The sequence below is a fragment of the Poromitra crassiceps genome (genome assembly GCF_964638095.1).
Source record: "Poromitra crassiceps genome assembly, chromosome: 1".
NCBI lineage: Eukaryota > Metazoa > Chordata > Actinopteri > Beryciformes > Melamphaidae > Poromitra > Poromitra crassiceps.
In genome coordinates, this window is record NC_139623.1 from 40801311 (window position 1) to 40815838 (window position 14528).

General features: G+C 47.4%; 1 protein-coding gene across 1 annotated transcript in view; it reads left to right on the forward strand.

Moving 5' to 3' along the window:
• Positions 1-13967, forward strand: part of cxadr (CXADR Ig-like cell adhesion molecule) — an 85667-nt gene extending 71700 nt beyond the window's left edge. Inside the window, exons 4-7 of the mRNA XM_083642980.1 lie at positions 4755-4910; positions 5320-5442; positions 5984-6122; positions 13658-13967. Coding sequence (XP_083499106.1) covers positions 4755-4910; positions 5320-5442; positions 5984-6122; positions 13658-13943 — 704 coding nt within the window. The 3' untranslated portion in view covers positions 13944-13967. The remainder of the gene's footprint in view (positions 1-4754; positions 4911-5319; positions 5443-5983; positions 6123-13657) is intronic.
• Positions 13968-14528: the final 561 nt, after the last annotated feature.

Genomic DNA, 14528 nt, shown 5'->3' on the forward strand with positions numbered 1-14528 from the left:
ACTACATACACCTTTATGTCACTACGTAAGTCACCACCACTACATACACCTTTATGTCACTACGTAAGTCACCACCACTACATATACCTTTATGTAAGTCACCACCACTACATATACCTTTATGTAAGTCACCACCACTACATACACCTTTATGTCACTATGTAAGTCACCACCACTACATACACCTTTATGTCACTACGTAAGTCACCACCACTACATATACCTTTATGTAAGTCACCACCACTACATATACCTTTATGTAAGTCACCACCACTACATACACCTTTATGTCACTACGTAAGTCACCACCACTACATACACCTTTATGTCACTACGTAAGTCACCACCACTACATACACCTTTATGTAAGTTACCACCACTACATACACCTTTATGTCACTACGTAAGTCACCACCACTACATATACCTTTATGTAAGTCACCACCACTACATACACCTTTACGTAAGTCACCACCACTACATACACCTTTATGTAAGTCACCACCACTACATACACCTTTATGTAAGTCACCACCACTACATATACCTTTATGTAAGTCACCACCACTACATATACCTTTATGTAAGTCACCACCACTACATACACCTTTATGTAAGTCACCACCACTACATACACCTTTATGTAAGTCACCACCACTACATACACCTTTATGTCAAGTGAATTTGCAGTGACGCCTCCAGTGATAGACCCACATGCCTCATCAGTAAGAAAAGCTGGCGAGCTTAGATTAAACTTTTTTTTATACATGAAAACAATTATATTGGGGGCACGGTGGTGCAGTGGTAGAGCTGCCGCCTCACAGCTAGAAGGTCCTGGGTTCGATTCCCACCTGGGACGCTGTGAGCGCCGAAGGAGTGCGTGCCCGTCCGCATGTCCTCGAGTGCCCACCGCCCGGGTGGGGTCGTCAAAAGGGCCTTTCTGTGTGGAGTTTGCATGTTCTCCCCGTGCCCCCTGTTTCCTTCATATACAGTAGGAACCCCACACCAAAACATACAATATCCTGGTCGCTGAAGTGGTGCCTCCTCTGGTCATTCGATGCGCCTGTTCGGGGAACTCGTTGGAATAGCGTGATCCTCCCACGTGCTATGTCCTACCGGTGAAGCTTCCCCTGTCAGGTGAAAAGAAGCGGCTGGCTACTGAATCGGGGGGGGGGGGGGGGGATGTTGTTTTTCATTTATATCAAAACTGCCTTATTCATACTGTAATGTTGAGACAAGCCAATTCTGTGCAAAAGTGAAAGTAATACTAAATAGACAGGTATGTTAACTATCAATACCCTCAATTACTTTAATCAGTAACAATCTTTTGCATTGTAATGTTAAAAACACTGACAAAAGTCATAGTATCTGCTGCTGTCAAGGCACTATTACTCTGAATTTGCGGTCTTTCTTTTGGCCGCTTGTCATTTTTGTCATGTAGAAACTGAAGCTTTTTCTACTAATGCAGTCATTTGTAAGTTGCTCTGCTCTGGATAAGAGCATCCGCTAAACGACTAAATGTAAATGCAGCAGCCATTGTGGTTAACCTTACGAGCTGAAAGCTGTGTGAGACTGCCGGAGGGTACAGAGGCTGACAGCCTGCTGGCTATAGACCCCGGGAGCAGGGGGAGAAACAGTGACAAGGAGAGGACATCTTGCATGCTCTGCAGTTACCTTCAGGTTGATCTTGTCACAAGGTAGATGGTCTCAAGAACAGTAGGGACATGCGTGTGTGTGTGTGTGTGGGGGGGTGTGTGGGTGGGTGTGTGTGTGTGGGTGGGCACGCGCACGCACGCACACACACACACACACACACACGTGTGAAACTACACTGGGGTGTTGTGTGCCTCGTCACAACCACTGCCAAGCACGCACTGATATCCAGGTATACACACATGCTGACACACACAGAGGGTGTATTCTGTCCAGGACAGGTATGGTACAGGAGGTAGCGCTCCTCGTTGTGTATTCTGTCCAGGACAGGTACGGTACAGGAGGTAGCGCTCCTCGTTGTGTATTCTGTCCAGGACAGGTACGGTACAGGAGGTAGCGCTCCTCGTTGTGTATTCTGTCCAGGACAGGTACGGTACAGGAGGTAGCGCTCCTCGTTGTGTATTCTGTTTTGGTTGCGGCTGGACAGTGAAGTTAACAGGAAGAGAGTACCCACCTGCCTGCAGTCCAGCACAGCGCGTCATCAGCTCTCACAACCAGTCACCATCTCTGAATGGACCTCATCTATTCACCTTATTCACCACGCCCACTTTTTCTCTCTTCCGCGTTCAACGCAAACGTATTTGTTCTTCCGGTTCAGCGCTAGTTGCCTTCTGTGGCTAATATTAGCCGCTAGTTAGTTATGTTATATGGCAGTAAAATGCCACTGAATGACCAAATTGATATAACTTTTAACCATTTCGAGTAACACTGTTTCCATACGGATCACCAGCGTTAGTTTGTTGTTTATAACGTGGCTATATTCATAACGTTTCTATCTCGGATGCGTTATTTCGAATCGCACATAGGTTACGTAACCTATGTGCAATTCAGGATGCAACAGCCTCGAGCCACTAACGTCATCTTTAGAGCACAATATTCCTGGAATGCAAGTTTAACTAAACAGTTACATGTCCTCTGCATTCTACATAAAATTAAGATATTACGGGTTGTTTTATTTTGTATGTTACATACGTATTGGCCAAGATATGTTAGTTTATGGGGGAGTAATTTTGCCACTTTAGGAGGGGAGTGTGCGCGGCCATTTTGCCTGCAGGGTTTTTGGCAAGTCAAAACGGAAATACTATTACGAAATGACGTAATGCGGAAGCGTCCATGTGTGGGCAAAGAATAAGGTGAATAGTCGTAAATAGGGATGCACGATATTGGATTTTACTGATATATGCGCAAATTTTTTTGACATTGGCACGATAACGTGCCAATGTCATTCTGCATCCCTACTTGTAATAACCAATCACTTTTAGGTCTGACAAACGAGTCCAAGTCCAAACAATCTGTGTCACATTCAGAAGAATCTTACTGCACAGCTCAACAACAACCAGGCTCTTTGATTTAATCTGCCTGACATTAGTGCCCACTAGTCGTCACTCTTTCAGTCTGCCTCCTAACATCTAACTATCTATCCCTTTCCACTTATCCTGCTCCACAGGATAGCCTTGCACAGCTCATAAATCTTCACTCGCTGTTCTTTGATATCCTAAGAGAGGCGTTATCTCTCTGTGCTCCTCCAGCCTGCGTAGTGGCTCTCTCTTCTTCTCTCACCTCATCTTTCAGACTCGTCAATCTGACCCTCGGACAGACGTCCTAATATGACGAGCTGCGCATCACAAGCCCTCGGATGTGTCCAGTTTGACTTTCACCTTTAAAAGAGGCATTCAAAATGTCATAGCTCTCTGACATATACTGTGTGTGTGTGTGTGTGTGTGTGTGTGTGTGTGTGTGTGTGTGTGTGTGTGTGTGTGTGTGTGTGTGTGTGTGCGTGCGTGCGTGTGTGCGTGCGTGCGTGCGTGCGTGTGTGACACAACACCCAGGTAGAGAGCAGTCCAGTGAGTTAGGAGCTGTGCAGCCTTGGCCCCCGTCACTCTTCTATCCGTCCATCACCGCTCACTTAATTTGTCCTCTCTCTCTCCCTCTCTCTCTCCCTCCTGACTGCCATGTGTGTTTTATTAGATTAGTAGGAGTGCGCTCAGTGCTGTCTGTCTGGTGTTAATCCCCCCCCCCCCTCTCCGGTTCAGATCTGGACAGCCCCACTCCAGGGCTTTGTTGTTACAGCACCCATTACCACATCATGATGTCAGCTTTCTGCCAATGAACACGGTGCAGAGTTGGATCTAGGGATTCTGGCCTCTCACATTCCCTCTGTCCACACCTCCCCCTCATAGCCTCTCTCTCTCTCTCTCTCTCTCTCTCTCTCTCTCTCTCTCTCTCTCTCTCTCTCTCTCTCTCTCTCTCTTCTCTCTCTCTCTCTCTCTCTCTCTCTCTCTTTTCAGCGCCTGCCTGGCTGTGTGTGTGTGTGTGCCCTTTTGCATTTCACTGGAGTTGGTCTGCTTTTAATTTGGAGCCCTGTTTGTTTTTCAATTCCCCCTTCTCATCTCCTGCCAACACAGCGACTGAACAAGGAATATGTTTGTGCATGCTCAGCGTTCACATGGCAAGCTCTGCCCCTATCCTTTACGCTGAACACTCTGTGAGCCTGTCTGCCTGTGTGTGTGTGTGTGTGTGTGTGTGTGTGTGTGTGTACACACATGTGTGTCTGATGGCGCACATCTCCCTCCTTCATTGCCATTATCCTGAGTGACAGCACCTGTAACGACAGCAGCTGTATCAATTACTGTGATTACTGCTGTCATTATGCTGATGACTGCTGCTATGAGCAAGGGGGGGAGGCAACTTTAGGCACACGAACACACACACACACACACACACACACACACATGCACACACACACACACACACACACACGCACATGCACACACACACATGCACACACACACACACACACACAGACACACACACACACACACACACACACACACACACACACACACACACACAATCAACCTGCCTACAGAGCTTGAGACATGGAGAAATAAGGGCTGTAGGGGGATGTGGGTAGGGGGACATGTTGTTGTTAATGTGGCCACCTGGGTGTGTCTGCTATATATTTCATGTTCTTCCCTCCCCTCTCCTCACTCCCCCCCACCTCCTTCCTGCCCATTCCCCTCCGCTCTGTCTCTCCACAGTGAAGCCGTCCAAACCCAGATGTTATGCTGAAGGCCCCACCGAGGTGGGAAAGAACGTTGTGCTGAGGTGCCTGTCCAGCGAGGGCACCAACCCCCTGCAGTACACCTGGGAGAAGACAGGTGGCGGCAACCTGCTGCCCGCGTCCGCCGTGCTGGGTAAACTGACCCCTCACACACACACGCACACGCGCACACACACACACACACACACACTCTCCCCCAACAAACACAAAAGCTGCACGTGACGTTTGAAGGTCATAGTACTGCACAGTCATATCGAGTATCAAAGATTTGACTTAGCAGCTGGCAAAGCGTACTTTTTTAAAATATTATTTATTATTATAATATCCCAAAGTGTTCTTCTTTTAATCAAATAACACCACACAAGCACAGCATAACATACACAATATGTGCATCACTCAATTTTGATTAAAAAACAACAAGAAAGGTCATATAGAAGCTTCTAATTTCAAACTCACGATTGGTCAACTCTTCAATGGAGTGGATTGTAACCAGTCAGAGCAGTAGTTGTATTTGGAAACATCCTTGCCCATCGTTCCTACAGACCCTGTGGGAGGCAGCATGAACGTGAGGAACGCGTCTGCCAGCGCGTCCGGCACGTACCGCTGCACCGCCACCAACCGTGTGGGCAGTGAGGAGTGCATCCTGAGACTCAACATCACACCACGTAAGTGCCCACCTCGCTCCATGTCCCTACTGGGCCACCGTCCATATTCACAACTGTCACGCGACTACCAAAAACCATTGGCCATTGGTCAATTTGAGTTGACTAATTATCGGTTGTTGTGCCAATGGTGTTGCTGCAACAGGTGGTACATTAAGCAACGCTAGCACAGCCAAAGCTTTTTCTCGCCAACAAATAGGAGACGAAGGTGACCGCAGTCCACATCTGGCAGTTTGTCACAGCTCAGCATAGAAAATGAATGGACTTCTGGCGACTGGGTGTCTCAAAGCCTGAACCAATAAAGACTACAGTAGGGATGGCCACGAGTACTCGAGTGCCCTATTTGGACGTCAGTGTGATGCAAGTCGAAAGTCTGTCTCGAGAGATGAATCCATCCCTAATAAAGAGCAATCTTTACCCCTTGCATTTAGAGATGAAATGCAAATGTGATTGTTGAAATGGCTTAGTTTGTGTTGAAGTCTTTGCTACCCAAACTTGCTTCACCAAACCTCCCAAACCAATCTGTTTGTCCCGTCTCGTCCAGCCCCCAACACTGCAGGCATCGTCGCCGGGGCCATTATTGCCGTGCTGCTGATCCTCATCATCATCGCCATCATCCTCTTCTGCTGTTGCCGCGCCCATAACAGGAAGAAGTACGAGAAGGAAATCTGTAATGAGATCAGGTACGCTCCCCAAACAGAAACGAGGGCTCTCTCGCTCACATATCACAGAGCGCTGATGGAACGCTGTGTAGTCCCCTATATAATGAGTCATATTTCTAGTTTGGAAATATTGGCTGAAAGGCAAGCATTGAAATGCCCTGTGATACATATCATTATACTGTAACTGCCACTCCTTCATGTCAACTGGCCTCTTGTCATCTCACACGCACCCGCGCATGCACACGCGCGCGCACACACACACACACACACACACACACACACACATGCCAGACAGCCCCAGCGACCATGAAAATGGTTTTTCTCCATCAGCGTTTTTCTTTTCTTTTTTTTACCCTTCCTCAAATAAACGGCTGTAGTAATCAGTTTGAAAGCTTTGTTTGCTCTGTGGATCCACTGTCGTGTCTGTTGCTGGCTGCCCCCGCCCCTCCCCCCCTCCTGACCCACCTCATCCCAACCCCCACCATCAACTGTCCATCCGGCCACAGGGCCTCTCTCCCACCCCTGGGCCCACCGTGGCTCTGCTCTGGACTGTATCTGGTCCACACTGTAGGACAAAGAGGATTAGCCCACTGGCTCTGTCTCATATGTGCAGACAGACACACATACACACACAAACACATACACACTTGCTGAAACACTGTGGTAGGAACAGGCTGTGAACTAAACAAGCGTTGCCCCCTCAGGCTGGGTTTGATTGAGCTTTTAACTGGATTATTGCTGCTTATTAGTTGTTAATGTGGTGGCAGAGGGAGCAGACTGGAGGCTTTTGCTGCTTTTGGTTGCTGGGCTCAAGCTCTGCAGGCTCTTACACAGAGTCACTGACTGTGTGGCTCAAGCTCTGCAGGCTGTTACACAGAGTCACTGACTGTGTGGCTCAAGCTCTGCAGGCTGTTACACAGAGTCACTGACTGTGTGGCTCAAGCTCTGCAGGCTGTTACACAGAGTCACTTACTGTGTGGCTCAAGCTCTGCAGGCTCTTACACAGAGTCACTGACTGTGTGGCTCAAGCTCTGCAGGCTGTTACACAGAGTCACTGACTGTGTGGCTCAAGCTCTGCAGGCTGTTACACAGAGTCACTGACTGTGTGGCTCAAGCTCTGCAGGCTGTTACACAGAGTCACTTACTGTGTGGCTCAAGCTCTGCAGGCTCTTACACAGAGTCACTGACTGTGTGGCTCAAGCTCTGCAGGCTCTTACACAGAGTCACTTACTGTGTGGCTCAAGCTCTGCAGGCTGTTACACAGAGTCACTTACTGTGTGGCTCAAGCTCTGCAGGCTCTTACACAGAGTCACTGACTGTGTGGCTCAAGCTCTGCAGGCTGTTACACAGAGTCACTGACTGTGTGGCTCAAGCTCTGCAGGCTGTTACACAGAGTCACTAGTCGTGTTTCCATTACCCTCAGAAATGCGCAAAATCTAAATATCGCAATAGAAATTGGGTAATGGAAACACGTGAATTTCGAAAAACCTCCCAAATATCGCAAAAAGTTTTTGCGCTCTCATGAGGTGGTTTTTCAGACGTGTCGATATAGCAGTTTATCGCAAAAGTGTAATGGAAACACTTTTTCCGCATTTGCACGTCATGTGACCCATATTCTCCTTTGGAAAAGCAGCGGAAAATAAGTTTGGTAGCGAGATGAGGGGATGAAAAGCACACACCGGTGCGGTGGTGCTGTCTGAAGTGAATACAGTGACTGTGAGTAATACATTACACACGTTTCAGGTGCAATGTTATAATTATAATACACGACATTCCGATTATTGAACCATATCAGCCTTTTCCCCCCTCCTCCATCTCTAAATCGGACCAGTTGTATTAGGCTACATTTTTTCCTCTGCCTGTCGCGCTCACTGCATTCACCGCAGCCAGCAACGTTGCCACTAATTTTATTTTGAATTGATAATCAGGCTCTTTTATATGTGTTGTAACTTCATGTTGTGATTTGCATTGACCATTGGTTGGATTTGAGCATGCAGGGGACGGGATATGGCCATATGGGGCAGATCCCCGTGCGTAATCACTGTGGCAGCTGCTGGTAATGGGGAAGTGCGTTCAGGTGTGCGCGCCGTCAGACCAAACTCAACTTCAATGGAAACACCTACAAGTCGCAATTGTACAAGTCGAAGTTGTAGAAATATCGCAATTATTTTGCGAAAAACTGTAATGGAAACACAGCTACTGACTGTGTGGCTCAAGCTCTGCAGGCTCTTACACAGAGTCACTGACTGTGTGGCTCAAGCTCTGCAGGCTCTTACACAGAGTCACTGACTGTGTGGCAGACCAGCACACACACTGCCCCCAACAATCACACGAGAGCAAACTCCAATTATTACTATTTATTGAGTCAGTTTGTGTGTTTTGCAGACTAGTGGTTCAGTCTGAAGAGTTTGTATTTATTGCTTTCCCCCTCGGTGCCGTGGGCTTCAAGACTCAAATTCAGGTCGGGATGCCCGATATTGGATTTTTTTTTTTTTTTTTTGCAGATATCCGATATGCCGATGTTTCCCAACTCTTTGTTTTGGCTGATACGTTATATTAGGGTTGAGGGGGAGGGTATCGATACAGCATAGTATTGCGATATTTTGTGGGCAATATATCGTATTGAATGCCAAGTATCGTGATATTTTATTATACAAAATGTCAAGTGCATACAACATTTATGACAAGTTTTTATGACTATGTTGGTCAGTCTGTCTGCTTCACAATCCCATTTTGCTGCAATAAAAATGATTGAAGTGAGAAGAACAGACTGGAAACTTTATCTCATTAGATAAAACTGAGTTTTTTCCTTTGCGGACATCATTTGCAGTTGAAAAAAGGTAATAAATCACAGTATATCGCAATATCGCAAATACACATTATATCGCAATACTAGCATATCGCAATACTATCGTATCATGACTAGGGATGGGAATTGATAAGATTTTAGCAATTCCGATTCCATTTTCGATTCTGCTTATCGATCCGATTCCTTATCGATTCTCTTATCGATTCTCATTGGGCAAGGGGAAAAAAAAAAGAGTACAAACGGGTTTATTAACATTAATTTTCTTTTAGATTATTATTATTATAATTATGTATTATTATTCAGCTCTGAGATCAGATTGCTCTTTTCAATCCCATACCAAGCAGGGATCAGTGTGTCTGTTAAACTGGCTCTGTTTGGGGGTTTGTATTTTGGGTTGAGCATCTTTGTCATCTCCCCATAGAAAATATATAGTCGGAATGAATGAAACAGAACTAGTGGTTAGAATGACAACATGCAACTTTGGACATTTTACTTTAGCTGGCATGTCAGACAAACTTAGTCACTGCTCGGGGACATTCGTTTACCCTCGCCTCGGTCATTTTACTCTTCCCAGCTGCCTGGGTGAATGGAGGGGCTAGAGGCTCTAGCCTAGAGCTGCACAAGAAGTACTCGCTGCAGCCTCTGACCCAAAGCGACTACCAGCCCCTGAACCAGTCTGACTCTGAACGTCATCATCCTCTCAATTAAATGGATGGAAATGGAGTATTGGTGAAATCTGGTTTACACAATAGACAGGGTCTGGAGGAGTTTACTCTCCATATTAACAGATGAGGCGCTAACGTTAGCCACGCTGCTGTTAGCCGCGCTGCTGTTAGCCATGTTATCGTCACTCCGTAGCACATCAAAAACGTGACATTCCTCCAAAATTATTGCATGCTGTGTGGACAAATGTTTCTGCATATTGCTAGTATTTCCCCCCTTTGACGAAATAGAGGTTTTGCAAGAATTGCAAGTGGCACTGTGGTCATCGTTTTGCTTCTGCCTAGAGCCATGGTGGCTGGAAACAAAACAAGGCTGCGTTGCGTGCGTGTCGCAGCGTGTGACGTCATCGCGCATGGAATCGATAGTGGAATCGTTCAGGACGTTGGCTAACGATTCCAAGGAATCGATCCACTGGGACCCGGTTCTCAACAAGAACCGGTTCTCGATTCCCATCCCTAATCATGACTTATGCATTGTGATAATATCGTATCGTGGGGCATCTGGTGATTCCCACCCCTACGATATATGCGTGCATTTTCATCCATCCATCTTCATGCACTTATCAGGTATCAGGTTGCGGAGGTAGCAGTTACAGCAGAGGACCCCAAAACGTAGCCTAGGTAAACCCAGCCCCCACGTGACCTGCTCTCTCAGTTCCCAGTCACTAGCATACATAGTGACTGAGAACAGGTCTGAGAGCAGGTCACGTGGGGGATGGGTTTACCCAGGCTACCCAAAACGTCCCTTTCCCCCGGCCACATTAGGCAGCTCTGACTGGGGGATCCCGAGACGTTCCCAGGCCAGCGTGGAGATATAATCTCTCCACCTAGCCATCGGTCTTCCCCGTGGTCTCCTCCCAGGTGGACGTGGCAGGAACACCTCCCTAGGGAGGCGACCAGGTGGCGTCCTTACCAGATGGGTGGGACACCTCTGGCTCCTCTCTACGCGAAGGAGTAGCGGCTCTACTCCGCGTTCCTTGCCGACTGAGCTTCTCACCTTGTCCCTAAGGGAGATGCTTGTATCCACGATCTTGTTCTTTCGGGTCATGACGCATCCTTCATGACCATAGGTGAGGGTAGGTACAAAGATTGACCGGTAGATCGAGAACTTTGCTTTCTGGCTCAGCTCTCTTTTCGTCACAATGGTGCGGTAAAGCATTTTTTCCCACCTAATTTCAGTGAAAATCAAGTCTCTCCTGTAGTGGAATAAACACATTATTATGCCTGCTCTTATCGTGATGGCCCACTGGCAGATGCAGACATAAATATAATGCTTTTCAAAATGTACACATTCTGGGCAAAATAATAAAACTACTTCAACTTAGGTTATATAAAACATGCCATATTTATATATATCAAATTTGCTTCAAACATCGACTTAAGCTGCGTTCACACCGACCTATTAACACATTGAGTGCCAAGGACGTCTGTGCACGTCCTAAAAAAAAGTAACGAGGAGTGCCAAGGACGTCTGTGGACGTCCTAAAATCATAATTCATATTATTCCATAATTCTGCTGTTTAAGGTCGTACCCAGCCAGTGAGCATGAATCCCTTCAAGGGATCACACGGCGCCACCTTAAACATCGTCACGGAAGCTGCGCCACTCACCTCAGATCCTTTACTTTGTACAGGAGAAAGCAGGGAAAGACGTGATCAAAGAGGAAACCGATGCATGCTTCAGCCAGAGCCGTATATATTGCTCTGTCTGCAGCGGAGAGTGGGCTCGGCTGCATCCGCGCTCACAACTGAGCTCTTATGCTTCTATCTATCTCCACACGATTTCCTGCCAGAAAGCCAGCATCCGAAGCCGAACGGCCAAGCCTTTTCGTTCAGTCGCGTTTGCCAGCGCGCATCATTTCCTTGATGCGCGCTGGGATCCGTCCGGGGCAAAAACGGAGTCGAGAAAACAAACTCTGTGCATGTGGGAGGAGCCCGCAGCTCAGAGGTGGAGAGGGGGGGGGGGGGGGGGGGGGCACGCAGGCTGCACAGAAACCACACCACACCACCACATCAGAAAACACCAGCCAGAGTCAGTGAATGTGCTCCAAATTAGAGTGCAAAAGGTATTCATAAAAGTGACTATATCTTGGAAAGTAAAAAAAAACGACAGAAAACCCTTGAAAGTGCACTTGTTTCAGAGGCTGTCATTTCATAATGGAACTGTCTAGAAACAAAATTTCTTCTTTGGAAGAAGCAGGAGTGTTCAATGTTTCATTAAAGTCCAGCCCCGTCAATATAGCCATAATAGAAAAAATTCTATAGCTGTTTTCAACTGAATGGAAGTGAATCTGGCACAGGCTGCAGACAATTTTACTGAAGCGCTGTGGCACTCAATGTGTTAAAGTTTTTCGCTGGCATCGAGTTTACATACAAAGTCAATGCAAACGAGCGATTGAGTGTATATTCGCCCGGAGAAAAATCGCTGGGCGTCCGAGCGACAGAGACAGAGTGATAGGGAGAAAATTCGCTCGTCGCCCGAGATGAAATATCCCAACTCGAGCGAAATTACGCTGGCATCAGTCGCTGTTCAACGCTGATTGGCTGCCATGTGAGAGTGAGTCAAGGATCACACTGGCTTGGAACACACCGCTGGTTTATTGTGTGGCAACAAACCGCATTGACAGCTGATTGACAGGCTGGTAGCTGACATGAAGTGAAGTCTGTACTACCGGTATAGAGCTTGCGTTAGGAGCACGCTGATAGGCTTAGCTTGTAAACAACTATGGTGGCTCGTAGTGGACAAATATCATGACATTGCGTAACGTTATAGCCCCCAGATGTGCCTGTTAACGAGCGATTTAAACACAGCGACAGAGCGATTCCAAAGGGTTGAATCGAGCGACAGAGAGAAAAATAAATATCTCGGTGTGAACACAGCTTTAGACTCAAGGATGATCTGATAAGATTTTGGTGGTCAAAGGTCAAGGTCACTGTGACCTCTCGAACGTAATTTTCAAGCTTGTTAACGCGATATCTCAGGAATGCCTTGACGGAGTTTCATCAAATTTGCATCAAACATCGACTTGGACTCAAGGATGAACTGATTAGATTTTGATGGTTAAAGGTCAAAGTTCAAGGTCACTGTGACCTCACACACCAAATTTTCAAGGTCTGTAACACAACATCTAAAACACAGTTAAAAAACGCAGTTAGTGACGGACAAGCCCGTCTTTTATTGTCACACAGTCACACACCAACACATGCATGCGGCCACAAACACACTCATGCTGACGGTGGCCGGTGAAATTTGTCCTCTGCATTTGACCCATCCTGGCTTGTCCTTTCCTCCGGGGAGCAGGCCAGGAGCAGTGGTCGCTTTTTCTTTCCAGCGCCCGGGGACCAACTTCGGATGTTGTCGTAACTGGAAGTATGACGATCTTCTGCAAGTTTTTAGTGGGGGGTTATGTACGGAGGAACCCCCTGGGGGGTACGGGGAGAACATGCAAACTCCAAACAGAAAGGCCCTTTCGACGAGATAACCCACCTGGGCAGTAGGCACTGAAGATATGGGGGGGACACAACTCCAGCGCCCACAGCGTCCCAGGCGAGAATCAAACTCAGGACCTTCTAGCTGTGAGGCGACAGCGCTACCGACTGCGCCACCGTGCCCCCCCTCTCAGGAGCGCCTTGACGGAATTTCTTCCAATTTGCCTCAAATGGCGATTTGGACTTAACAATGAACTAATGGCGGAGGCATAAATCCACAGTGCGGTCGTTCCAGTTTATTTATGTGACGTTTTCTTTCAAACAAAACTGTACGAGTAATCCTACTTTAACAGGCTTGGATGATATCGGCCTGTCATATCGGCAGAAATGTCATATCGGGCCTATTGTGCATCCCTAAATTCAGGTCGGTCAGTAAAGTGCCAGACATTTCAATCTGCTTTGCATGTGCGCTATCAATCCTCATTATGCTTTACAGCACTTAGAGTAAGAAAATCATCTTTCAAAATTCCATTTCAGTGAATTCAGAAATCTTGTCTCGTTGTCTGATTGTGCTGCCCCGTCTGTGTTTCCCCTCAGGGAGGACGTGCCTCCGCCTAAGAGCCGCGTTTCGACGGCGCGCAGCTTCACCAGCGTGGGCAGCCAGCGCTCCTCCCTGGGCTCCATGTCGCCCTCCAACCTGCACGAGTACGCTCTCAAGCCCCAGTATGACAAGATCCCCTCGTCGGAGGAGTTCGAGAGGCCTCCGAGCCACGCCCCGCTGCCCCCACCCACTGCCCCCAAGATGGCCGGCCCCAACCTGAGCCGCATGGGGGCCATCCCTGTCATGATCCCTGCTCAGAACAGGGACGGCTCCATCGTCTAACCTGCCCCTTCCTCGTAAAGGAGGAGGGACCGTGTAAGGAGGGGAGGGGAGGGGATAGGGGGGGGATGACACAAGCCAATGAAGATGGTAGAAGGGCTGGGATGGGCTGATCAGCCCCGACTTGTGGCTCTTTACTATTTACAAGAGGGAGGAGACTCCCCGTTATGAAGGCCAGGCTCTGGTGTGGTGTTGAGAAGATGAGAGGAACAACAGAGCACATTAACTTTTTCCCCAAGACATACAAATACTTTGATGAATTTTGCTTCCTGAACTTTCTCACAGAAAAAACGAGTAATTCTAGGGTGGATATACAGCTGAATGGTCAATATACAGATTATATTGTACATAACTGAATGCATGTTCTTTAATTATTTTTTTTAATCTAGATGGCCCTTTCCACAGAAATATGTTCATAACAGATCCAGGCCCCCGATTGGCCAGCTGTATGCATGCATGTATGTATGTATGTATGTATAAAATTGCAACTGTGTGTGCGTGGATGCGTGTGTACATATGTGCAGGGGAGTTTGGGAAATGTATAGTTCAGCTCTTGTGTCTTGATGAAATGCCCACACAACAGTATGA